The following is a 25,068-nucleotide window of genomic DNA, read 5'->3' on the forward strand; positions in this document are numbered from 1 at the left end:
TTTCAGAACAATTAGCTCAGAGAGAACAGAAACTTGCTCTAGATATACACACACAATGATCGGCTAATATAAAATTTTGACACAACTGTTACGAACAATGGAGATGGCCAGTTGCCCAGCCAGGGAATATGAGGAATTTGGAGAATGCAGAATACCCAGTGAATGCCCAGCACACCAGACAGCCAGGTGACCACAACCCCCCTCAGCCCCTTGTGAACCACTCAGCCTCAAGCTGCAATACCCCAAAGAGGCCAGCAGAGGCATCACCAGGAAACAGTTCAAGGCCAAAGTACTGACAGACACTGAGACCCAGATAGCTGAGTCACCTCAACAGAGAAGCAGGAGAAGACAACCTGGTGTTGTACACCACACTGCCTGGCACCAAGCACTCCCTCAACACTACACACCACACTGCCTGGCACAACACACTCTCACAGAACTACGCACAGGTGAGGAGGAGAGGATTTGTCCCTGCACTGAGGACACAGACAGCACCACACTGACCCTAAGCGTGTACAACAATGGCACAATGACAATCCAGGGTAGCAAGAGCTTCGGACATGGCTTCCACACACTCTGAGACCTGGCGGACACAGCAAAACAGCACCTCATATCCGCAGAGAAGAGCTGCAGTCTCAGCCAGCAGAGACACAAGACAAGTGTGGATGTTCAGATCCCCAGCCCAGAACCACAGGGAGGCACCTCAGTGTAGCACCAGTACAGCCCACAGACATGGCCTCCAGCCCCCAATCTTGGATTCACAGTCCAAAACGACTAACTCAGGGTTAAATAATTTGGCAGAGTTTGTGACTGTGGGTGCTGGTTCCTAGCAGAGTGTTGCAAATTTCAACACACCTGAAGAGATCTGGCTTGCGGCGAATAAACAGAATGAGGAAAATGACAAGAATGAGAAGAGCGAGGAATCCAATTACAGTGCCTGCGATCACTCCTGCAGAGAGAGGGAGAGAGAGAGAGGGGGTCCAATTACACAGTACGTATTGTGTATACAACAATTTTATGCAAAATGTCTGTAAATGTTAAATGCATAACTTGTGCGTCCCATCGCCCTGTTAGTCATGCCAATAAAGCTTTTTTAAATTGAATTGGGAGAGAGAGAGAGGAAGGCGTGGGGTTCTACAGAAACACTCGATGACTTGGATGCTAAGGTATATTAACACTGATGAGAGAGAGAGGGAGGAAGAGGGTTAATACAGACACACTCTACTGCAGTACATTAATACTGAATAAGAGAAAGAGAGAGGGAGAGAGAGTGGACACAGCAGTATATTAACACTGCACTGAGAGAGAGGGGGGGGGTATTATACAGACTGACTGCACATCTGTATACATATATTTTAAATCTAAGACATATAATGACCTTTGACATTTCACCTCTCACCCCATCCCTCAATCACTCACCTGCGGGGTCTGTCTTGCACACCACCACCACTCCCTGGCTGAACTTGTCCCCAGAGAATGCCTTCACCATTATGTTATAATTGCGAGCTGGCTGTAGTCCCTTGAAGCTGGTTGCCATGGTGTTGCTGGGCACAGTTTGCTGTGGGCTGCCTGACCCAGATAGGTGAACTCTGACCCCTTGCCACACCCCTGGGGGTGGAGTCCAACGCAGCCCCAGAGTGTACCCCCCTGACTCAACGACACACTGCAGAGAGGACACAGCAGCTGGGTCTGAGACAGAAAATGATAGAGAGAGAGAGAGAGAGAGAGAGAGAGAGAGAGAGAGGGGTAGAGAGAGAGGGGTAGAGAGTGAGAGAAGGAGAGTGAGAAAGTGAAAGAGAGGGTTATATAGAGGGAGAGGTAGAGAGAAAGTGAGAGAGAGAGGACAGGGAAAATGTATTTACTTTGTCAGTCCCCTCTGACACAGCACAACATTTAATCCAATTGCACAACACAACACATCGCTACAATGACAATGACAAAACCCCACAACCCCACCCAACACAAAAAAACAACCACAGCAACAACAACACATCACAGTAGAAGAGACTCACAAGTCTGGAAGCGTGAGTGCTGGACCTCACTGTATTTGGTCAGCTGCCCTGCAGTGACCACACTGACCAGTGATACGCTGTAGTTCTGGCCTGGGGTCAGCTCACTCAGGGTCAGCTGGTCAGTGTCTGAGGTGATACTTTTTATTTCACTGGGTGAGATGTAGGTGACCAGGTAGTTGGTAAGCCCAGATGCATCAGCCGGCACCTTTCGCCAGGACAGAGAGGCATTGTGGACAGAGACTGTGGACACTGAGAAGTTAGTGGGGCTTAGAGGGTCTGGGGTACAGAGAGGCAGAGAGAGGGTGAGGGAGAGAGGGAGGGGGGAAGAGACAGTTATTGTTTCCATTGCCCTGATCCTGAGCACTGGACATGTGTATCAATGCTATGGCAACACTGATATCAATTAATCATGCCAATAAAGCCTTTTTGAAATGAATTGATTTAATTGAGCGAGAGAAGAAGGGGGAAGCGCACTTTGAGCAAATCAGCAGGTCCTTCCCGTGCTTTACACAAATGACTGAGACAGAAAAACTGTCCGTCATGCTGGACGAGGGACACACAGCCATCCTAGCGTCCCAAATATCGCTGCTGGCCACAGTCCGAGGGGGGTACCATTGAGCCATGTTACTATTGATCATTTATATCTTCTTTTGTAATGCTTTGGCAATACATTAAATACATGCATGTTGAATTTGATAACATTTGAGAGAGAGAAACAGATACAAGAGAGAGACAGAGAGAGAAGGAGAGAGAGTTAATGCAAATAATATATAGAAGGACAGGAATGAAAAGTAAGAAAAGCAGGTAAGAAACTGAAAAAGGCAAAAAGAGTGACAATACTAATAACAATAAACCTACTGGTTAGTGTTTGAACTGTAATGGGCTCGCCCTGGATGTTGTTGAACTCTGATCTCACTGTGACATTGTACAACTCCCCGGGATGCAGGAAACTAAAGTCAATGAAGAGGAGCTTAGTGGTTTTTGTGCAGTTGTCAGTGGACTGTGTGGTCCGGACACACTCAACCCAGTAGCTGTACTGCTTGTAGTTTAGGTCGGTACTGTGTGGGGCAGCCCAGTTTACATGCACGCTGTTACTGGTGGTATTGATCTGGAGAATTAGTGGGTGGCTGGGTTCTGGAGGTGAGGCAGAGAGAGAGAGAGAGAGAGAGAGAGAGAGAAAATGAATAGAAGTAAAATTACAGTGCAGTTCAATATAATACAGTACAATGTAATACAGAACATTGAAATTTAGTACAGGACACTACACTATAATGCACTACAGTATAGTGTATTACTGTCCAGTACAACATAGTGTAGTCCAGTATAAATCAATCCAGTCCAGTCCTATACAATCCCATCCAGTCTATCAAGTCCAGACCAGTTCAGTGTAACACAAAACAGTACAGTGTAACACAGACAACTCCTTTCTTGTGTAGTTCAGTACAGTCCAGCCCAGTGTAGCACATTCCAGTCTAATCTAGTTTAGTCCAGGGCAATCCAGTCCAGTATGGTCCAGTTAAGTCCAGTTCCAGGGTTTCCTGTAGTGCTATTCAGGCCAAACAAATGCATGAACTAAAAACAATAACAACAAAAAGAAACTTTAAAACACAAGCGCAGAACTCCCACATACACCCCACCCCGTTTAACAACCCACTCACACCTGTCTTGGCCAGTCCAGTCTAGTCCAGTCCAGTCTAACACTGTCCAGTTGAATGTGTCTGACCTGTGTTGTTGGTCACTGGTCTGGCCGCTTTGCTTCCCCCCTCTCCCTCAGTGCTCACAGTGACTGCACACACAGACCCTGGCTTCAGCCCCCCTATGATTGTGCTGTTCCTCTCACTGGACACTATGGTGCATGTGATGTTGTTGCAGCACACTGTGTACTTCTGGACACACCCCTGCGCCGCCCGCCACCATACTGATAGCGCTGTGGAGTTCACTGGAAAAACTGAGAGACTGGACACTGGAGCTCCCACTGACAGAGAGAGAGAGAGAGAGGAAGAAGGACGGGGGTTAATAGAGTATACATGTACTGACTGACTGACACTCTGACTGACATTAATAACACTAACACTGACTGACTGACACACTGACTAACTGAGTGACTGACTGACACACTGACTGATACACTGACTGACCGAGTGCAATCACTTAACACTCATAACAGCAAGACAGTAACATAGAGAGACACACACTGACAAACACACACACACACACACACACACACACACTCACACACTCACGCACTCACACACAAACTCACCCAGGCCCTGCTGTCTGGTGCACAGTACAGTGTCTATCCAGCTCCACACTGACACATTGTAGTTGCAGCCTGGGTCCAGTCCGCTGACATTCGCCTTGCTCCCAGACAGAGTGGCGTTGACCACAGTGACGTCTGTATTTTGGGCAGACACCCTGCTGACCTGCCCATGGGTCAGCACCACCTCCAGTGACCCCACACCTGGACTCCATGTCAGAGAGTTGCAGTCCAGACCTACAGTACAGCACACAGGGGTTAGAATGGCAGTGGCTCGACTGTCCAGAGAGGTAGAGAGGGGGAGCAGGTGCTGATAACCATCTTGGCTGTAGTAAGGTGATTTGAACTAAAATGGCTGAAGTCAGCAGATCCTGGTGGTGGCTCTAGCCCTGAACATATCAGTATTGAACCAAAATGTCAGCAAGGCGAGGAAAATCACCTCACTAATTCTCAGAGGGTGCTCCGATCTGGGGGCTACTTCCCCAGAGGAACGTGAGCCAAGCAATGAATTGCCAAGCCCTGTCCACAGGAATTACCAATATGTGTCTAGCAACTCTAGCTACCCTAGCTAACTAAGCCTAAGTTTGAAATAAGAAATTCGATACATCAGTGAAATACCTCAGTCTACACCAGCCAGCACAAAGCACATGTACAACACATACAATGGCAACCAAATTAAGTGGTCTTTGACTTTTGGAAGAAAGTCAAAGACATTTCCACAACAGTGCGCATTTAGTGTGGTCCCCTCACTCGCTGCCAGGGTGTCATCTCCATGACAACTGGGATTCCAGCCACTGTACAGCACTGTACTCCCAAATTACTGGTACCATTGATAAAGATGTGAAAAAAGGCAAATATGTAATATGTAGAAAAGTGATTGTCTATAACTTTAATTTAAAAAATGCTTTGTTTATAATTAAATTCAGAAGCCACAGTTGCACCCCACTTATTTGTATGGGTACGATTAGCGGTAAATTAAAAGATTTGGCACATAGTGGTGACGTGTCACACCAGCTCGCACTGCTCACTGATTGGGTTAAGAAGAACCGTCACTCAAACCTAGTGGACCAATGGAGACCCATGATCTACGCTGCCCTCTAAACCATGCCCTCATGGCAAAACAGTGCCAAAACTCATTAAAAAAAAAAGCAAATCCAAATCAGGGAAAGCTGTCATATTGACAAATGATCTAAAAAAAAAAAGCCATTAACCCTCAGCATGTGGCACGTGCATTGGCACATTACCCACGAAATGAAGCCAAATTTGGCTGCAGGCCTCTGTTGAAAGAGTGGAGCTACAATGGTGGTGCACTACAGAAGACCATCTGGGTCAAAAAGTACATACATTGAAAAGACCAGGCTCACCTGTGTTTTCTAGTTTAGTGGCTGGCTCAGAGCTCTCTCCGTCTCCCAGAGTGACCACTGTGATGTTATAGACTGTGCCCGGGGTGAGATTTTCAATAGTCTTACTATTTGTGTTCTCGGAAACATTGAAGATATTAGTTATGTTGTTGTACACACTGTACTCCTTGACACAGCCACTAGGGCGAGTCCAGTTCACTGACAGAGAGGTGTTGCCACAGGGGGTTACTGTGAGATTAGAAACTCGGGCAGCAACTGGAAAGGGAGAGAAAGAAAGGGGCAAGGATGGGGATAGAGAGAAAAGGGAGAGAGATAGATGGTAAATACAGAAACGCTAACTGGACAGTGGACACTACAGTAAATCAACACTGTGACAAACAAGAGAGAGAGATGAAGAGAGAGCGACACATACAGACTCACTCAAACATTAACACTGACTGATTGAACAATACAGTACATTAACACTGACTGACGCACTGGACACTACACTACCTTAACACTGACTGATTGGACTCTACAGTACATTAGCATTGACTGACTGAATAACTGAACACTACAATACATTGGGGTGGCATGGTGGTTAGTTCTGCTGCTTCACAATTCCAGGGCTGCAGGTTCGAGTCCAGTCTTGGAGGGCCTGTCTGTGTGGAGTTTGCATATTCTCCCTGTGTCTGTGTGGGTTTTCTCCAGGCACTCTGGTTTCCTCCCACCATCCAAAGACATATGATTTAGGTTGATCAGTCTCTCTAAATTGCCCTGTGACATCCTGGCCTGGGTGTACTCCTGCTGGGATCGGCTCTGGCTTCCCTGTGACCCTCACCAGGATTAGTGGTTTTGAAAATGGATGGATACAGTACATTGACACTAACTGGCTAGACACTATGGCACAGTAAGACAAACTGACTGAATGGACACTACAGTAATACTGACTGACCTGTACTTTGCTCAATGCTGCACAGCAGCATGTTGTTGTGCCACAGAGACACATTATAGAGACATCCAGATTGCAGCCCACTGAATTCTATGGTGTCTCCATATCTATTGGCAGGAATCTCAAGTCCATCCTTGGTTGCCTTGCCCTCAGTGAAATCACCCATGATGACCCCTTTGATGGTTGTCGTAGTGACTGTCCAGTTCTGCTGGGTGCAGTTAATAGCTGTGTAAGAGAGAGAGAGAGAATGTTAAAAATGAGCTCTTAAAATATTATTACAATAAAGGTAAATAGGGAAATTAATGGTGTTTTTTGTTTAAATATTATTATAATGAATGCCAATAATCTGATATACCAATACACTCACTGGCTGATACACTGATTTTACTCACAGTGAGGGTACGATGTAATTGTGGCACCCTGAGTGGTCATGACACTTCCCTGAAAGAGAAGGAGAATAATATTATTATTACTGTTATTATTATTATTATTATTATTATTATTATTATTATTATTATTATTATTATTATTATTAAGTATTATTATCATTATTACTATTAAGATTAATAATAATAATACTACGGTGGCCCTGAAGTGCAACTGCCGAAAAAATAAAACAGCGTCTGCGAGATTTGCTGGTGCAAATACTGACCGGCGCCCCTACTGTACGTTTCTCCGTTCACGTGCGTGTGCTCAGTAATGAGATCCTCTCGCTCCCAACACTGTGCTGCCTGCGGCCGATGCACCTTGCCCGTCTGGAGTGGGGAGGTCCTATGTCCTGTCTTGGCAACAACAGCAGGCATGATTTGTCCGCTGAGGCACGCGACCTGGCCTGCCCCAATAGGCAGTGTCACGTGATGGAGACGCTGCTCCGAAGGGCGTATGAGTCAGGAGCCCAAGCGGTCCACCTCAGAAACACAGAGAGCCTGCTGGCCCTGTATTTAGCCCAGCTGGCAGAGCCCTCAGAGCATGATGGCGCATCACCAACCCCGCCCCCTATCTCGGAAATAGTGGCGGCGGCTGACCAACTGGTGACAGTGATGCATCGTGGGGCAAGGGCGACTGGGCGATCCCTGGCAGCCATTGTGGCGGCGTGTCACCAGCTCAGGCTGTCCCAGGCACGACGGGTTCCTGAGGCAGATGGGACCCGCCTTATGGATTCCCCTATCTCGCCGTGCTTCACCTTCGGCCCCTCTGTGGAAGAGATGCTGTCACGCACCCTCTAAGAGACTCCTGCAGCTGGCCCGGGTTTACCCCGTTGCACTCCAGGCCCAGCAGCACAGGCAGCCTGCAGTAGCTTGCCGATGGGAGGCCCCCACAATCGCGGCTCCCAGGCCACAGCCCAGGCCACAGCCCAGGCTACAGCCCCGCCCACCTGCCCATCTCCGCCAGTGTCTCACTGGCAGGCAGACGCCCCCCCAGGCTTGCCGCCCTGGCCCCCGGCAGCTCACACAGCTCATGGTAGGTGGAGGCCTGGACCAACCCCACCTCCCCCACCACCTGAGCCCCATCCCTGAGGCTTTCCAGTAGCCTCTGGCCCACCCTTACACCCCCCAGCAACTCTCACCTTGGCAACTCCGCACCCAAGACCCTTGGGTGCTCCAAATTATATCAGTTGGCTACTCCCTGCAGTTTCAAACACATCCACCCGCATTCCGAGGCGTGGTGTGGATGCAAGTGAGGAACCTGTTGCAATGTGCTGCGCTTCGTGTCAAAATTCCTGCTCTCCTGGAGAAGCGAGCAATCCACAAAGTGCCCCCTCTAGGACAGCACGAGGGATTATTTTCCTCATACTTCCTTGTGTCCAAAAAAGATGGTGGTTTCTGCCCCATCCTGGATCTGAGGTGCCTGAACCGCCACCTCAACATGCGCACCATGTCCCAGGCCATCAAGCCCGGTGACTGGTTCACCACGGTGGACGAGTTTGCTGTTCTCCCCTTCGGTCTGTCGCTAGCCCCACGCACTTTTTCCAAGTGCATGGACATCATGTTAGACCCCTTGCATTGCCAGGGGGTCCGCATCCTCAATTATCTAGACGACTGGCTGGTTTGTTCTCACTCAAGGGAGCAGGTTCAGAACCACATGAACCTGATTTTAGGCCACCTCTCCGAATTGGGTCTCTGGGTCAATCGAGAGAAGAACCGCCTGACCCCAACTCAGAAGGCACAGTTCCTCGGACTTTGCCTCGATTCCGTTGCCATGTTCGCCACACTGGTGCCAGAGAGAGTTGCCTCAATACACACGTGTCTCTCCCTCTTCCGACTGAGAGCTCGTGTCAGGGCATCCCTTTGCCAGAGGCTGCTGGGCCTCCTATAGCGCTTTTCCACTGACATGGTGCTGGTGCTGGAGCTGGAGCTGGTGCTCGGCCTGGGAACCAGCTAAACTTTTTGTGAACCGGCCTGCTTTTCCACCTGTTTTGGAACCGAACGCTGATGTCACTGGATGTGAGCGTTCCCAAGCATGGAATAGAAGTGGAGAAACACTTGGCAATAATAATCACCACCATGGCGGACTACGTCTTTGAAACCCTATTTAACCATCAAAATTAAACTCATTCAGCTTCTACACACAGCACAGATACATTGTAAAAACAAAACAAAAAAACGCGAGATCACATGTAGACAAGCAGAAACTAAAATACAACTATACGAATATGTTAAGATAACAGCCTTTTATTTTTATTTATGCATTAAGGGATTTACACCAATTCGCTATTTCAGACACTTTTACTGTATTGAATAAAATACAAGATAGCGTTAACATGCTATCGTCACCATGCACACAGTTCATTATGAATATACTTTGTATGAATGGATACATTTTCATTCATTTTGTGGCGTATTTTTTGTTTTATTCTTGTTTGAAAAACAATGACTATAGGCTAGCCTATTGATTATGAATGTGGTTGTTTTGGGGGTATTTGCGGCACAGTCGTGGGCAGATCAATAAACTGTTGGACGATCTCAGGTGATGTTAATGCCATCATGGTTTGATGGGAAATTCTGCTTATTGATGAAGTCTGTGATGATGGTCCCAAATCATTGTTGCATTGTTCCTGTTGCCAGACACTGCAATAATGCTCTTATGTTTTGAAAGTTGCCCTGGATTTCTGCTAAGAAATACATAATAATAATAATAAATCATTTTCATCGGAAGCACATCACTGTAAGAGCGCTTATTGTGTATTTGATCTTCTCTTACTGTAAAATATATATGTTTTGTGTAATTTGCCCTGTGCTAAAAAAATGAATTTATTTATAAATTATTAAACATACGCAAACCAACCAGGGACACATGATTTGTAGGGGCACTGGATTCAGAATAACTCCACATTTCTGCCAGTGGTGGAAGAAACTGCCTGTAAGGACCAGTTAATGACCAGTTTATTAACAAACAACATTTCTATATAATCTATATCGTCACATTAACTCTCCATCATCATAATATTGCTGTAACACGTCTTTCCTTTCACGAAAGGTGCGCAAGATCGTCTCTCATTGCTGCCATATAGCCAACTCCTAACTAGTTAGTTGACCTGGTGAGACCATATTGTTACTAAAGTGTCTCTCTCCTCGACAGACCTCTGCTGATTTCGCTCATTTTTAATAAAAACTCTCCTAACTGCTCGCGTCTCTGCTAGCATTTTAAACATGGTGGCTGAACTCCAGCAAATAACTTTTTGTGGAGAAGACTTTACCCGCCCCCCGGCCCTTGACGTCACGAGTTCCTTGGTTCCAGACCAGCAAGTTTTTGGTGCCCGAAATGGCGGCTCCGTGCCGGCCGGGAACCAGTTTTTTTGTGGTGGAAAAGCGCAGAACGGTTCCAGATTAGGCACCGGCTCTGAACTGGCAGTGGCTCATTGTCGGTGGAAAAGTGTTACTAGTGGCTGCATCATAGACCCTCCCCCTCGACCTCCTCCAATTGAGGCTGCTGCAGTGGTGGTTCAGGTCTCTCAAGATGCACCCTTGCTGTGATTGAGCATGCCGAGTCACAGTCACTCAGGCGTGCCAGAAGGCACTTGGTTGGTGGCAGAGCCCTCACAATTTGACCCTCGGTGTGCCCCTGGGGCCAGTCTATCACCGAGCAGTCATGACAACAGACGCCTCCAAGCAAGGTTGGGATGCAGTCTGCGATGGACGTGGAGTCCGAGGCAGGTGCACAGAACCCACATGGGCCATACTCCTTGTACTGTCTCATTTCCTACCAGTCCTACAGGACAGACATATGCTAGTTCAGATGGACAACACAGCTGTGGTTGCCTATATCAACAGGCAAATAGGTCTCTGGTCATGCAGACAGTACTGTCTTTTGTGGGTGCAGCCACGGTTCTGCTCGATCAGAGCAGTTAATCTCCCCAGCCTATCCAACACGGCGGTGGACCTCCTCTCTCAGGGAGGCCCCCAGGTCATGGAATGGCGCCTCCACCCGCTTGTGATACAGCAACTGTGGAGCCGGTTCGGCAGGGCATACGTGGATCTCTATGCCTCAGCAGAGTCCACACACTGCCCACTATGGTTCTCCATCTGAGACCGCTCAGGAACCCTAGGGATCGACGCGCTAGCCCACACATGACCGCCTTTACACGTTCACAGTGGTGCTGGAGAAGGTCAGATGAGAACGAGCGACAGTTCTGCTGAAAGCCCCTAGGTGGCCTCGCAGAATCTGGTTTGCAGACCTGATTGCCCTCCTCCATGGAGAGCCTTGGCAGCTCCCAGTGAGAGTGGACTTGTTGTCCCAGGTGCAGGGCATGCTTTGGCACCCCAATCCAGGCCTCCTCCAACTCTGGGCCTGGCCCCTGAGAGGAAGCAATTGATTGCCTGGGGTCTGTCAGACGTGGTAGTAGCCACTATTCAGTCGGCGAGAGCTCCCTCTATGAGGTCGCAGTATTCCTACCGCTGGCGGACATTTAGCACCCGGTGCCAAGACGGCAGTCAAGACCCAATTAATAGCCCCATTGGGGTCATATTACAATTTCTACAGGAGCTGTTGGACCAGGGCAAGTCCCCGTCCACGTTCAAAGTGTATCTGGCAGCCATCTCCTTATGTCATGTCCGGAATGATGGCGAGCCCATCTCATTTCTTGGCTGTGCAGTTTCTAAAGGGAGGTCGACGACCGCAGCCTCCTTGCACCCCTTCACTGTCCGCATGGTGCCTTGATGTAGTGCCCCATTTGAGTCACTGAACTCAGCTGAGCTGAAGGTAGTATCACTTAGGATTGCATTTTTGCTGGCAATCACCTCTGCAAAATGCATGAGCGAGTTACACGCCCTCTCCGTACATCCATCGTGTGTCTGTTTTGTGGGAGATGGTTCCAGGGTCACGCTATGGCCTAACCCTGTGTACTTCCCGAAAGTGCTGTCTCCATTTCATGTCAACAGGCCTGCTGAGTTGATGGCTATTCATTCTCCTCCCTTCACTTAGGAGCAAGAGAGTCGGCTTCACCTGTTCTGTCCTGTGCAAGCCCTCAGATGCTATTTGGAATGCATTAAGGACATTCGGCGCTCAGACCAATTGTTTGTGTCTTATGGAGCGCAGACACAGGGCCAGGCGCTTTCAAAGCAGCACCTCTTGCATTGGATTGTGGACACCATTATCATGGCCTACGAGTCCACTGGGACCCCGGTGCCTGAAACCTGGTTGTCCACTTGACTTGAGGCATTGCCACATTGTGGACCATTTTTCAAGGCGCCCCCTTGGCAGACATTTGTGCAGCTGCAGCTTTGGCCTCGCCACTTACATTTGCCTGGTTCTACAGTTTGGACGTGATGGGACTGATCCCTTCCATTGGGAACGAGCCGCAGTAGCCTACGGGTTCTATCTCCTGATTTTCCTCTCACAGTCTACCCCTGTTAAGTGCATCCCGATGGAACTATTTGAACCATGCCTTCCCTTCCACCGGACTATGCCTCCCAGTCGAGCATCTACGCAAGCTGCTCCTGGACTTGCTGACAGTGCTTTTTTTCTCTAAAATTGGTACACTGAACAGTCACAACAAATAAATTAAACAAGTGTTTATTTGCGGCGTAATCACTCTCAGTGTCCACTCAATCTGACTACAATTGTAATGCTATACAATGCTACAATTCACTATATCCATGTCACAGTTCCCTAGCCTTGACCCTCTTTCCCCACTAGAGGCCACCAATGTTCCCTTGTCTTTTCCTGCTCCCTTCACTGCTTTCCTTTTTCACTCTGTCAATTAACATTCCTCCACACCCTTGTGCACTTCTGTTCCTGTCCTCTGCTCTTATTGGTCCTGCTCCTGCCTTCCTATTTTCTGCTCTCCTTTATAAACCCCTCACTGCCCTCACTCTGGGTGAATTGTTGTCAGCTCCACCTGCATCACCAAGCCTGGTTCCTTGTTCTCCTGGTTCCTTGTTCTCCCTAGCTCCTGCTGTCTCTCTCTGTCTCTCTCTGTCCTGTATCTCTGTCTCTCTTGACCACCTGAATTTCGACCTTAGCCTGTGACCTCGACCTCGTCTTTGATTTCTCCTTGGGTCCTTACTCCTAAGCTCTGCGGTCCTCCCCCGCGGCAACCGTGACAATCCGGAAGTCATTTCACTATATCAGTAAGTCATTTCATGGGTAAATGACAACCCGTCCCAGTCAATTCTTTCTGGAGAATTCTTCCTGGTGATAATTCGCCCACATCATACGTTCTCCACATGAGCATTTGTAACAATGCATGAGTTTACTTATTGTACAGCCATAGAACACACACATATATATGCTTATACATTAATTTGAGACTAATTCAATAATATACAACTAATTGGGACAGTAGGATGAATCTATGGGCTACTTAAAATGTTCACAATAAGGTTCATGTCATCGCTTGTGTAGTGGTTATGGAATGTCGCTGTTTTCTGGGCAATTTGTGTTCGATTCCTGATGTAGGCATGTTATTTTTTTATGAAGGTATAGATTTTCTGTTTGTTTGTTTGTTTTTTGTTTTGTTAATTATATATTTAAACTATTATTTCCCAGAGTTAACAGTATCAGAGTAGAATGAACAATTATACAGCAATTAATAAGGCTTTTACACACCATCGTATTTTTCAGCTGTGTGCGCCTGTGTGAGAGAGCATTTCATATTAATTTATTTATTTTATTTATTAATAAATGTATTTATTAGCAGACACCATTATCCATGGTGACTTACACAATATAAGAGCATTACATACATAATACAGTATAAAATTACAGATACAAACAATACAATTACAAAGTTAATAGGAAAAATATACAGTTAATACAAAATACCTAGTCCTACCCTAGCTAACACACAACGTTGTGGCAACATCCAACATTGTGTGTTAGAAGGGACATGTGCAAGCAGTTTCATATGTCTGTGCGTGAGCGTTTCATATGTGTGTGTTTGAGCATTTCATGTGTGTGAGAGTATTCAATTTAATATGTGTATGTGCGAGCATTTCATATGTGTGTATTCAATTTCATATGTGTGTATTCAATTTCATATGTGTGTGCACAAAAAGTTTGAATTATTTCCTAAACGGCCCCTCATACATATACTATGTTACACTTATAAGTTACCGACTGTCATATTTCCCCATGTTTTCCCATTCATCACCACTAGAGGTCGCCTTTAACTCACCACTTACCTGCTTCATCACTTTGCCCTACACACCTGTTTTTCAGTTTCACCTGCCCTTTCCATCACTATATATTCCGGTCTGCTCTCACAAGTCTTCGCGAAGTTTTGTTTATATCCTGTAGCAATTCCGACCCTGTTTCCTAGATCGACTTCTGTTCTCTGACCTTTGTTAGTTTCTACGACACAGTCTTCTCAGATTTCCCCAGTATAGTTTGTTTGTGTGATCGCCCGACCTTTGCCTGCTTACTGACCTTGCCTTTCGCCAGACCTCCTTTGTTCCTGTTTCCCTAGACCCTTTGTTAGTAAGACGCTGCCTGATCTCTGCACCTGGGTCCTGTACTCCATCCCAAGCCCAAGGTGACACCGATCAAATATTTTAATCGACAGCCCTATAATACAAATTACATCACTTAAAATTATAAGTATTGTATTTGTTAGAAAATAAAGTGTTAATTTCGACATATCTGCTTCCATTTCATCTAGTTATTTATATTTGAACAGCGTGTTTAAAAAATAAATAAACGTGTATAACTTCTCCCTGTATCATGATCTGATTAACATTGACAATATAGCTAAAGTATCCTATATATTTTCCCTTATTATTTCTCTGCAGCAGAATTAAACTGTGTTGCATTATTCAAATGTACTGTGTCCTGTGTAGCCACTTAACACTTCATGAAATAGGCTATAGTATGAAATATGCGGTTACACTTTAGATTAAGGTGCTGCTTATTAATGTGTTATTCATAATTTATAAACTATTATTAAATGATTAATATATGCTTTATAAAGCATGATTAATGTACTATAAACTAGTTATACTGCAGTTATAGCACTCCATGGAATGGTCACAAATGGCCACTGTCGAACAGGTAGCTAAAAAGTGTCCCTTTTCATTACTGCTTTGACACATTCCTACTAAATACTTTTTTCAGTTTTGGATCAATATTTTTTTACAGGAGGAACACTTTTTAGCTACCTGTTCGACAGTGGCCATTCCATATATTGCTATAACCGAGTTATAACTACTCAATAATGTATTATGGATGCTTTATAAAGTATCTATTACTCATATATGAAACATTTTAAAGTCATTAATAACATATTGATAAGCAGCACCTTATTATAAAGTATTACCAAATATGATTATATATATATATATATAGAGAGAGAGAAACTATATGTAGTTTCTTAAGAACAACTAATAAACATATATATATAAATACGGCTACAACACTCTGGGATCCATAACTTACTCAGTTTTTCACAAATTCTGCATTAGCATTTTTTCCTGTATAACCTGCATAAGCTTAATCAATGTCGCTAAATAAATGAATCAATAACAATGTGCGGCATCAATTTTTATTTTGTATGGGATTCCTTTAAAAAATTCGTCAAAAGTAGTGATTTCTGCAGTCAGTAAAGCGTCTATATTAGGATTACCATTATTCTCATTGTAGTATACATATAGTTACCAGAAATGAGGGTTTACAAATATAATTAAAATATTCGCCTCTTCATCCCAGCTAACACACAACATCCTCCCAACGTTGTAAGGTTGTGGATTGGTCGGGGCCGATTTGTTATGGTTAAATTATTTTATCGTCCAAATTCACTTTCAATTTGGTCTTTCTCAAAGGGGGCAAACATTTAAATAACGTTAAGCCTATGGTTAAAGTCTAGTTTAGTATGATTAGTTAGAACGAATGTAGCAATGTGACCTAGCTATAATGTTAAAGCTGTGAAGACTCTGTATAGGAAGTTGAAGAAAGTGTTTTGTGATAATTATATAATGTTTTAGATTAATACTAGCATTAGAAGTAGTTTTGTATACAGACTGAGCAGATTAGATTTAGCAGGACAAGTAAAGGGTCAACAAGGTCGACTTGTTAGAAACTCCTGTCAGTAATGAAAGATTACACAGTGCTGAAATAGCCTACAGATGTCTGCTGAGAATTTGTTTATGACTTAATCGTTTCTCAAGATAGGCAGAAATTGTTTCTGTTAATGAGCGATTGACACTAGGTAAATGACGACCATGGGATCGCATCTTCCTAGTGCACATCAAAGACAGACATCTGCTTTTTGTATCCATCACCTCTTCACGGGAGGACAGATCGTAAACGGACCCGGACCTATATCTTCTGATTGGATGAACGGCCATAAGATGTTACGTCATTTTTCCTATAAAGTTGTACTCATGTTTGTAAACATTAAGTCTCACTGAAGGAATTATTTCTGACGTGGGGCTTCCGAGCCGGCCCGATTTAAGTTCTATTTGCTTTATCTCCACAACTTCTCCACTTATTTCTGAGACGGTTCTACAACTTGGCGTCACGAACGAGGATCTGAACTTGCCTCCACTCCCGGGACCAAAATATGGGTGAGTAGCTTTAAAAATGACCACCCTGTATATTTAAATTTGATCTCGGGATTGTGTGAAGCTCTCAGATTGTAATTTAAAGAGAGCCTGTGGAGAGGTAGAGGTAAAACAAATAGAAAGGTTGACTGTACAGCAGAGGTTCACAGTAGGGTGAACTCCAGGTAAGACAGATCTGCGGGGAGAGATACTAAAGGAACCGAAAGGTACGACGAGGCCTACTGAGCTCCAAGTTAAGCAAGGAAACCCTTGTACGCTGAGACAGTCAGTGGCAGTCAAAGCCAGACGGAACCTGAGGTACATAAAGTCCAGCAATATAGCCCCATCTTTGGCAAAAATAGGATTGGCATAATGGCGTTAAAATACGTGTCTGTATGTGAATTCCTACAAGTTTAAAATGTTAAACTTAAAATGGTAAAGGCAAGATAAAAAAACGACAAAATTTCTATAATTCTTTGTCTGAATAATAAGAATTTAGAGAAGAAATTGATCATAATAGATCAAGAAAACCCCAAAGTAGGGTAATTCAAAGATTATTTTACATCTGATTTTTAATAATAACAATATAATAAATAAATAAATGCTAAGGGCTGTTTGAGACACTGCAGGGTCAACAAAACACGCCACTAATCTAATATCTGAATTATCTTTGGATTTCAATCTGTATGTGCTTTGTGTGTTTATGTATATATATATAAACATAATAGTCTGAAGGTTATGTAAGGTAAATGTCTGTTTTGTATGCTTTGTATTTTTAATATTGTGCATAGTCCAGAATAAGACTGAGAAGGGAAGTAACCAATAATTTCAGAATTATATTTACAATTACGCAGTTATTGATGTTTTAACAACAGATTAATGAGGATTTAGACATTTAACTGTATACAGAGTGCATAAAGCATCAGAAATAAGAAATGAATAATGCATTCTATTATAAGAATAATGTTAAAGTAATAAAAAATATACACTAAATACATAGATTAATAATAATAATAATAATAATAAAGCAAATAAATAGTAATGGTGTCCTCTAAGACTCAGAAGGACAAGAATTTGTTTGTTAAAAAATCATATTATGGACAAATTCTGTAAATTCAAATTAAAGGAAAACTAAAGGCTGGAATCCACAGGAGCAGCACTCTGGTGCAGCCCTGAGTGACAGCCTGATGTAAAATCCATAGCAGGAGAATGTAAACAGTATAGTGACATATTATAGTCTTATTTTAGAAAATATTTGGTTATTGGTGCATAGCATAAAATACCTGAAATAAAAGTTAAAATTAGACCTTGGATTTAAGATGAGTGAATTAGTCAAAGGGTAAGAATTTTAAGGATACTATAGAAATATAAAATTACAAGCATTGAATAAGTGAGCTAAAATTAGTATTGCATAATTTTGAAGGAGAAAATAAAACATACAAAAACTATTAGAATGAGTTTTACAAACCAGAAATAAAAAATTAAATGTTGAAAATTGAATTAGAGCTAATTTTTGAAATGGGAATCTGAGGAAACAGTGAAAGTTGGTGAAGATATGAATACATAGATAACCAGATACTCCAGGAAATTAAAGGTGTGGTCATTTGGTAGCTGTGAGTTCCACAATGAAGAGTTTTTGAAATCCCCAGATATAAGATCCCTAAATACAAGGTGTAGGTAAGAAATGAACTATTGATCAGTTCAATCTGGCTTTGGGAACAGTTCTTCTGAACCTGTACCGGTGTAGATTGGAGGAAGTGACACAATAAAGACATATATGAGCCGCGCAGGCGGACAGTCTTAGTGCCCAAGCAGGATTTTCATTGGTGAAATCATTGACTGAACACATTTTTTGAAAATTAGTTTTCCTGAGGTATCTGGGAATCATTATTGAAATCAATTAAAATGCTTATTTTCTAAAAATATATTTTATTAGGAAAATATCTGAATTTATTAACTCAAATAATGGAGCAAAATATGTGTATAAATAGTAATAATACATGTCAATAAATATAACTTGAATTGTCTAGTAAGAAATTAGGAAAAGGAGAAAGAAAAGCTGTTAGGATACAGAGTGATGTTTTCAGAGGGTCTGAGCGATGTTGATGAAGGTTTGAGGACGTTGACAAGGGGTTTAAGAGTTGATGAGGCTTGGGAAGCTGTAAAAAGCGAGTTTGGTATGTGTGAAAGAAATGTGCTGCCACTTTCAGCACAAGAGTTTTGATGGCGATTGAATGGAATATGAGGGAAAATAAGGAAGTTACTTAAGGTATAACTTAATGTAAAATAAATAAATTATTGAATGAGATATAGTTTAAAATCTAAAGTCATGAAACTGTATGGAAATAGTGCTTTCCCAAACAGAAATACCCTATTAATCAGGAAGGGATTCACCCCCCCCCCCAAACAAACAAAAAAAAAAAAAGGAGGGGGAGTTTGGGGCAGTGAAAGTGTCTGTGAGGTCAGCTCCCCACTGAGAGAGATAAGAGAGCTGCCTTGTAACTAAATACAGATGTACTACTACAAACCAAGCAACATTGTCAACCGACAGTAATGTCCTGGGAAATCAAGAATGGTTACATTACTAATGATAATAATACTGATGTTGATACAGATGAATAGGAAAATAACTACTATTACCTGTCTTCACAGGAACCAGCAACAATGAATTTCCCTCACATTTAGTCCACAGGTTCCCTACTCACATGCCATGACACATCAGTGCATAGTCTCCCCTCTCACACTGGCCTCCGCTCTTAGTGCTGCAGCCCATAATCCGTCCTCATGGCCACTGATGCCAGTGTGTGAGGACGGACAGGAGGGAGGGGGATGGTGGAAACATACGATGCTTACCATAATATTGTGAAAGTGATAAACTAACTAACTCTGCTGATTCCAATTGACAAACATGAGGGTGGCGATGTCCAGGAATAGGTGGACAGATTATTAACAATTAATTTATGATTGATTTCAGGTGCTGAAAATAACATAACATTATCTTTCAGGAAAAGTTGGAGAAAGGCCTGAAGAAACAATATGGAAATAGATTGAAAAGAAACATGAATAGTCATACAACTCCAACCTCTTTTAAATCTAAGCGCAATTGAAGGATACAGAGTCTGGTTGGACTATGGGCATTTCATTAACTATCCTTTCCATAGTTTAATAGAGTGACTACTGGATTGAAAGAATTGTGCTGTTTGGATGTGTGACTGAAGTGTGAAATGATATGTGATGTTTCAATGTGATGTAAGTGGATACACACTGAATAATGCTACTATGGTGTATTGTATTATTGTATATGGGAATTGAGTGAAAAACTAGTTCTAAAAAATCTATGTGATAACAAAGCCAATGCTTTGTAATGAACGAATAATACATATTTGCTCTAGTTAAAAAAGGTTTTATTGCATAATAAGTCTATTGGGCGATAGAATTGGCTTTAGAGCAGTGCCAATTTGGTTCTAACTTTTGGGAAATATAATGATAATGTTTATGCAAAGATGTGTACAGCAGTCATTACAAGGTTTAGTAGAATAAGGATGGAATTATACAAGGAATTATATAATTTATTCTTAAAGATGAAAGTTTATTCAAAGTAAATTTATATATTGAGACAATGAATGTCCATTAATGGGTAAAATACAAATCAAGACACTGGCATTGTTGGAAGGAAATATTAGAGAAATAAATAATAATGAAAATAGGAATAATAGGAGTTGTTGATGAAACTATGGAAATAATTTCAAATGATGGTTCATTTATAAAGAATGAATTGAGAAAAAGATTAATAACTGCCATCATTTACCTAACAACTATTAACTATGCTGTTGAAAGAGCTGCTATAATAATTATTAAAATAGTATTTAAGTTAGATAAAAAGGAAAGAGATAAGCACATCGTTTTGAAAGTTTGACAGCTCCACACAAAAGAGTATTTACACTAGGAAGTAAAGTTGATTCAGAAACACAGGAGATATGATGCTGCTGATGACAGCTGAGTGCTGTACTGAAATAATCTGTGATAAATTGGGATCAAGATTATTATTTTGAATTGTCCCTTTACTGGAAACCTTATAGATTGTGTGAATGTCAACTACTGTCCATGTGATAGAGATGCCTTTTATAAGGAGGATCTCTGATGTTGTGCGAACCACACATTGTGTCTTCAGATGACTGATTTATTCCATATGGCAAATATGCACATTATGAATCGTGTCCTGAAGGAACCGATGTCTGACCCGTAGTGGCAGAGGTGCATATGGAGAAGACGCTGGTGTTCTCCTTGAGACACAGTAGGCCGAGGGCGCGGCTTTAAAGACAGCCTCACGGCATCTTGAACAGACCGATGTTGAGGTCCACAACGCTGAAGTGATGCTCGACTTAATGGAGAAATAAGTTAAAATACTGAAATTAAAGGTTGTCCAGATTATAGGAATCTGCAATACATTGTGAAAACAGCTCAAATGACATCTGCAGTAGCATATATTCTTGTATTGGTAGTTAATTTATAATGTACTTTTGGTGGAGATGTCAAATTACTCAAATGAATAGAATAAGAGTCATGAAGTAAGAATAAGTCCATTGCCCTTCTCTTGAGAGGTATGGAATGTACAATGTTTATAAATTAAAATGCAACAGAAATATATGTGAATAACTGAATTTGTAAAAATAACATTTTTGCTGACTTTTGTATTCCTTTAGAAGCAAAACAATGTATGTATTATGTAACTGGGGATTGACCTTTATGACCTGGGGCAGGATGAAATATAATTTGAGATACACAGTAAAGCTCCAGGAAATTGTAGGTGGCCACTGCAATTTCCATAAGAGAGCTCAATATTCATTAAGGTATAGTTATGATATAATTGTTTGCCTGACCAGGCAAAGAAAAAGACATTCCTATCCCCTGATTATTTGAACACCTCACCGTACATACATACACACCTCGTAGGTGGCAGGTTGGGATGGATGGAAGCTGAAAACGCAGCACTATACCACCTGCCCCTCAGGAGGAAGAAATTATTGTAACTGAAGTAACTGGGAATGGGTAAAACCCGAAATGCCGGAACAGTTGAAAGATTTACAAAGACGTCTAACACAGAAAAATACTTATTCTGGGCTTTCAGAAACTTGTGCTTTAATTGAAAATATTGTATTACATAATGTAAATAATATTAATAATTTACTTTAATACTAATAATAACATTAACAACACCAATACAATTATTATTATTATTATTATTATTATTATTATTATTATTATTATTATTATTATTATTATTAATGTAGACACATTTTCTACAATTTGTTAAATTGAACAGAATTTGTAAAAGTAATAGTGGCAATAAGGTGCAATAGTGCTACAATAGTTTCATGCTGGGGAGCCATCTGTGAGACTGGGAATAGACATCCAAATTAGTGCCCCCAGTTTCTTTTGGGATGTTATGTAACTGATGTGCAATGGATGTATTATTTATTTGTTTGAATGTAATGAGATCGAGTTTTATTGTGATTTTTATTATTTTTTAATGTTGTACTGTCCCTTAAAAACCCCAGGCAAACTATTGGTCTCCATGGTAATTGCAGTGTTAATTTGTAATTGGGCAGCTGGGTTAATCAGTGGGCAGCGACCGGAGTTGAGAGGTTTGTGAGCTGAGAGCACGGGCTGGGGAGCTACTGTTTGGTGAGGACTAACTTTTCAAGTATAATACAGAGGCGCTGTGAATTGGCTGAAGTGCTAGAAGTTAATGGTAAATTACGACTATTCATATTGAATGGTTTGGTCTGATCTATACTGGAGTGGTTGCAGTGAAGTATCCCCCGTGCTCTCAGGCGTCGGTCGCAATTGTATGGGGTTGAATTCAAAAGAGACTACGATCTTGTGAACTTTGTTATATTCGAAAGTTGCATATGAACTTTTAATCTGTTACGGTTTGTTTGAGACTTTTAGAGTAACGTCTTTTTCCTTATCCTAATTGTAATTGTGTATGTGCTTACAATGTATAGTTGTAAAAGTCCTGTTAGCTGTTGATTGCACACTTGCACTTTATTAACTTGTGTATTAACTAAAGTAGCCGCAATAGAGTGTTTGAGCATTAGGTATCTTTTTACTTGTATTAAGTTTTGTTTTTATTTTGTATTTGTTTTCTATGAAAATCACTGATTTATTAAAGTGTGTTTTTTTCTCGGTTGGGATTCTGTTTGTGGAAGTCACTATTGGTTCTGGAGGCTGTTATTTAAAAGTGTTATTGTGTTGTGAACTACCTCTTTATTTAGAAGTGTGGGGTGACAGTATTTAAGGTATCCTAGTGCTCAGGGTCTGATGTAATCGCTCTTGGTTAAACGTCTGCTGCTATAATTTAACAGTTGTTGCTATCAACTCTTCTGCGGTAAAAGCTGTGATATTTTGTTTAAATAAGTCTTGTTTTATACTAATCCTGTCCTCACTTCACACCATGTGCTGTCTTGATTTTTAAAGAGCCTGTTATTTATTTGGAGTTATATTAGCTCCAAATTGGCGTAGTCGTTAATTTTACTTAATTGTTTAAGATAGTCAGTTTAATTATAGTTAACCGAGGGGGTTATCCTTGGCCTCTACCGAAAAGATGGGGACGCTACAGTTAACTGTCCAAGGGTTGCTTTCTAATGTTGAAAAGACAACTCCACAAAATCATCGTAGTGTTTTAGGTACAGTAGGTTTTTGCTGGGGAAACATACACCCAAAATAATTTACACTTTTTGTCCATTTAATCGATTTAATAAGGCTTATTAGCGTTCCGAGGCATACTTTTCAGTAATTTAGACATTAATAATTCCATTTTATATCTACCATTTCGGGGGGCGGGCGCATGTCCCACAGTGGCCTTTCCCTCTCGGCTTGGGTCTCTCTCTCTCCGTTTCTTTGCAGAGCGCAAAACGACGACATGCAAATAGGCTGACATTGAAATTTAAAGATGAGTGTCTAACTGTCTAAGCATTCTTTTTTCTTCAATCACAATGACGAGAAATTAATAACTTGAATAATTTCATTTAGAATGACGAAGTGCTCCATGTAACCGCGTTTTTCAGAGAAACGTTAGCATAGATACCTGCAGTTGTCTGATAAAACCGCTAACGCCTACTTTACAAACTTAAGTGTTTTGCTGCCACTCTAAATAAATTAAAAAATACTAGTTTGCCACAAAAAAATCAATTAAATATATAAATAAAATGCAAGGTAAAAATTAGTCCAAGGCCATTTGTAGTTCTTTTGGGTAACCTCGCAATACGACAGGACTGGATAGGAACTGAAACTATATTGCTCATGCGAATCGTTCTAAAAATGCGACTCTTTAGTTAAAAGTCTGATCCATTTAATTGTGTTGTCATTAAACAAAAAACAAATGCTGCCACAAAATGTACTAATTGGAAACCTGTACCAAACAAAATACGAATTGCAAGTGTAGCCGGAGTTCCCTGCGAACCGCAGCCATTCCAGCACAGTAGTGTGTTAAGCCAACTAAACCGGAATTGCAAGTGTGTCGGACATTGTCCACTTTTACTTTAAACTTTGTCTTCAGCGTAAACAAATATTACAATGTTTGAGCCACGTAAACGGAACTGTGCTCAGTATGAGAACATTCAGAAGGGTTTTGATAGAAAAACATGTCCGCTTTACTTGAAGTGGCATTGTTTGTGATGGCAGGAATAGGTAAACATGCACGCTTAGAAAAATGTTTTTTGGGGTTCTATATGGCACCGAAGGGTGCTTTGCCCATATTTATAGAACCATTGGCTGTGAGAGGCGCTATATAGAACCCGTGTGCAGACTGTCCGCAGTGTGCCCTGCTCTCATTGGTCCAGATGGGTTTCGCTGTGGATGGACAAGAGCGGTCAACAGAATTTGTGCGAGGCTGCCAGTGAATGAAGAGTTTCTAATTTCTGAGATGAGTATGAACAGCGTTATATTTAAGTATTTTTTTTTTATTATAATTTGTATTAACAAACCTGAACCTGGACAGGTACCAAAAACTATTCAGCTTTAGTTTTGTGACGACTATTTTAAAGAATCGTTTTATTTATTATTATGTTTGTATTCCCTCTTCCAGTATTCCTACCAGAAGTACTTGATGCTTTACAGCGGAAGGATCAATAGTTTAAAAGGAAAGAAGTCTCGCTTGCGTGCAACATTAATTAAAGTGCTTTTTGATGACATTGCAAAGCACACATGGTAAGATACACCAATGCATAAGTAACCTACATTTAATATTCTCTATTGGAACACGCATGGTTATCTTAAAATGCAGGTTTACCAGTATTCATTTCCATATATTAATGTATATGACATCAGAACAATACAGAGCCTTATTAGCCTTATTACATGACTTGAACAAACATTATTTATTCTACACATTTAATATGAAATTATGGCACTGAGTCATTGATAATTCAATTTTAGTAATTATTATATTAATATTTATTTCAGGTATCCAATTTACAAAATGTATTCAGATGTCCAGGGCAGTGTCATTACCAAATTTCAATTTCTAGGC

General features: G+C 41.9%; 1 protein-coding gene across 1 annotated transcript in view; it reads right to left on the reverse strand.

Annotated features, from left to right (window-relative positions):
* LOC136752967 (receptor-type tyrosine-protein phosphatase H) overlaps positions 1-25,068 on the reverse strand; it is a 57,101-nt gene that overhangs the window by 6,992 nt on the left and 25,041 nt on the right. Inside the window, exons 2-10 of the mRNA XM_066708717.1 lie at positions 6,954-7,002; positions 6,565-6,786; positions 5,634-5,885; positions 4,276-4,506; positions 3,736-3,987; positions 2,871-3,146; positions 2,013-2,288; positions 1,420-1,689; positions 856-949 (exon numbers count right to left, since the gene is read on the reverse strand). Coding sequence (XP_066564814.1) covers positions 856-949; positions 1,420-1,689; positions 2,013-2,288; positions 2,871-3,146; positions 3,736-3,987; positions 4,276-4,506; positions 5,634-5,885; positions 6,565-6,786; positions 6,954-7,002 — 1,922 coding nt within the window. The remainder of the gene's footprint in view (positions 1-855; positions 950-1,419; positions 1,690-2,012; positions 2,289-2,870; positions 3,147-3,735; positions 3,988-4,275; positions 4,507-5,633; positions 5,886-6,564; positions 6,787-6,953; positions 7,003-25,068) is intronic.

This window comes from Amia ocellicauda, chromosome 7, assembly GCF_036373705.1.
Source record: "Amia ocellicauda isolate fAmiCal2 chromosome 7, fAmiCal2.hap1, whole genome shotgun sequence".
Lineage (NCBI taxonomy): Eukaryota > Metazoa > Chordata > Actinopteri > Amiiformes > Amiidae > Amia > Amia ocellicauda.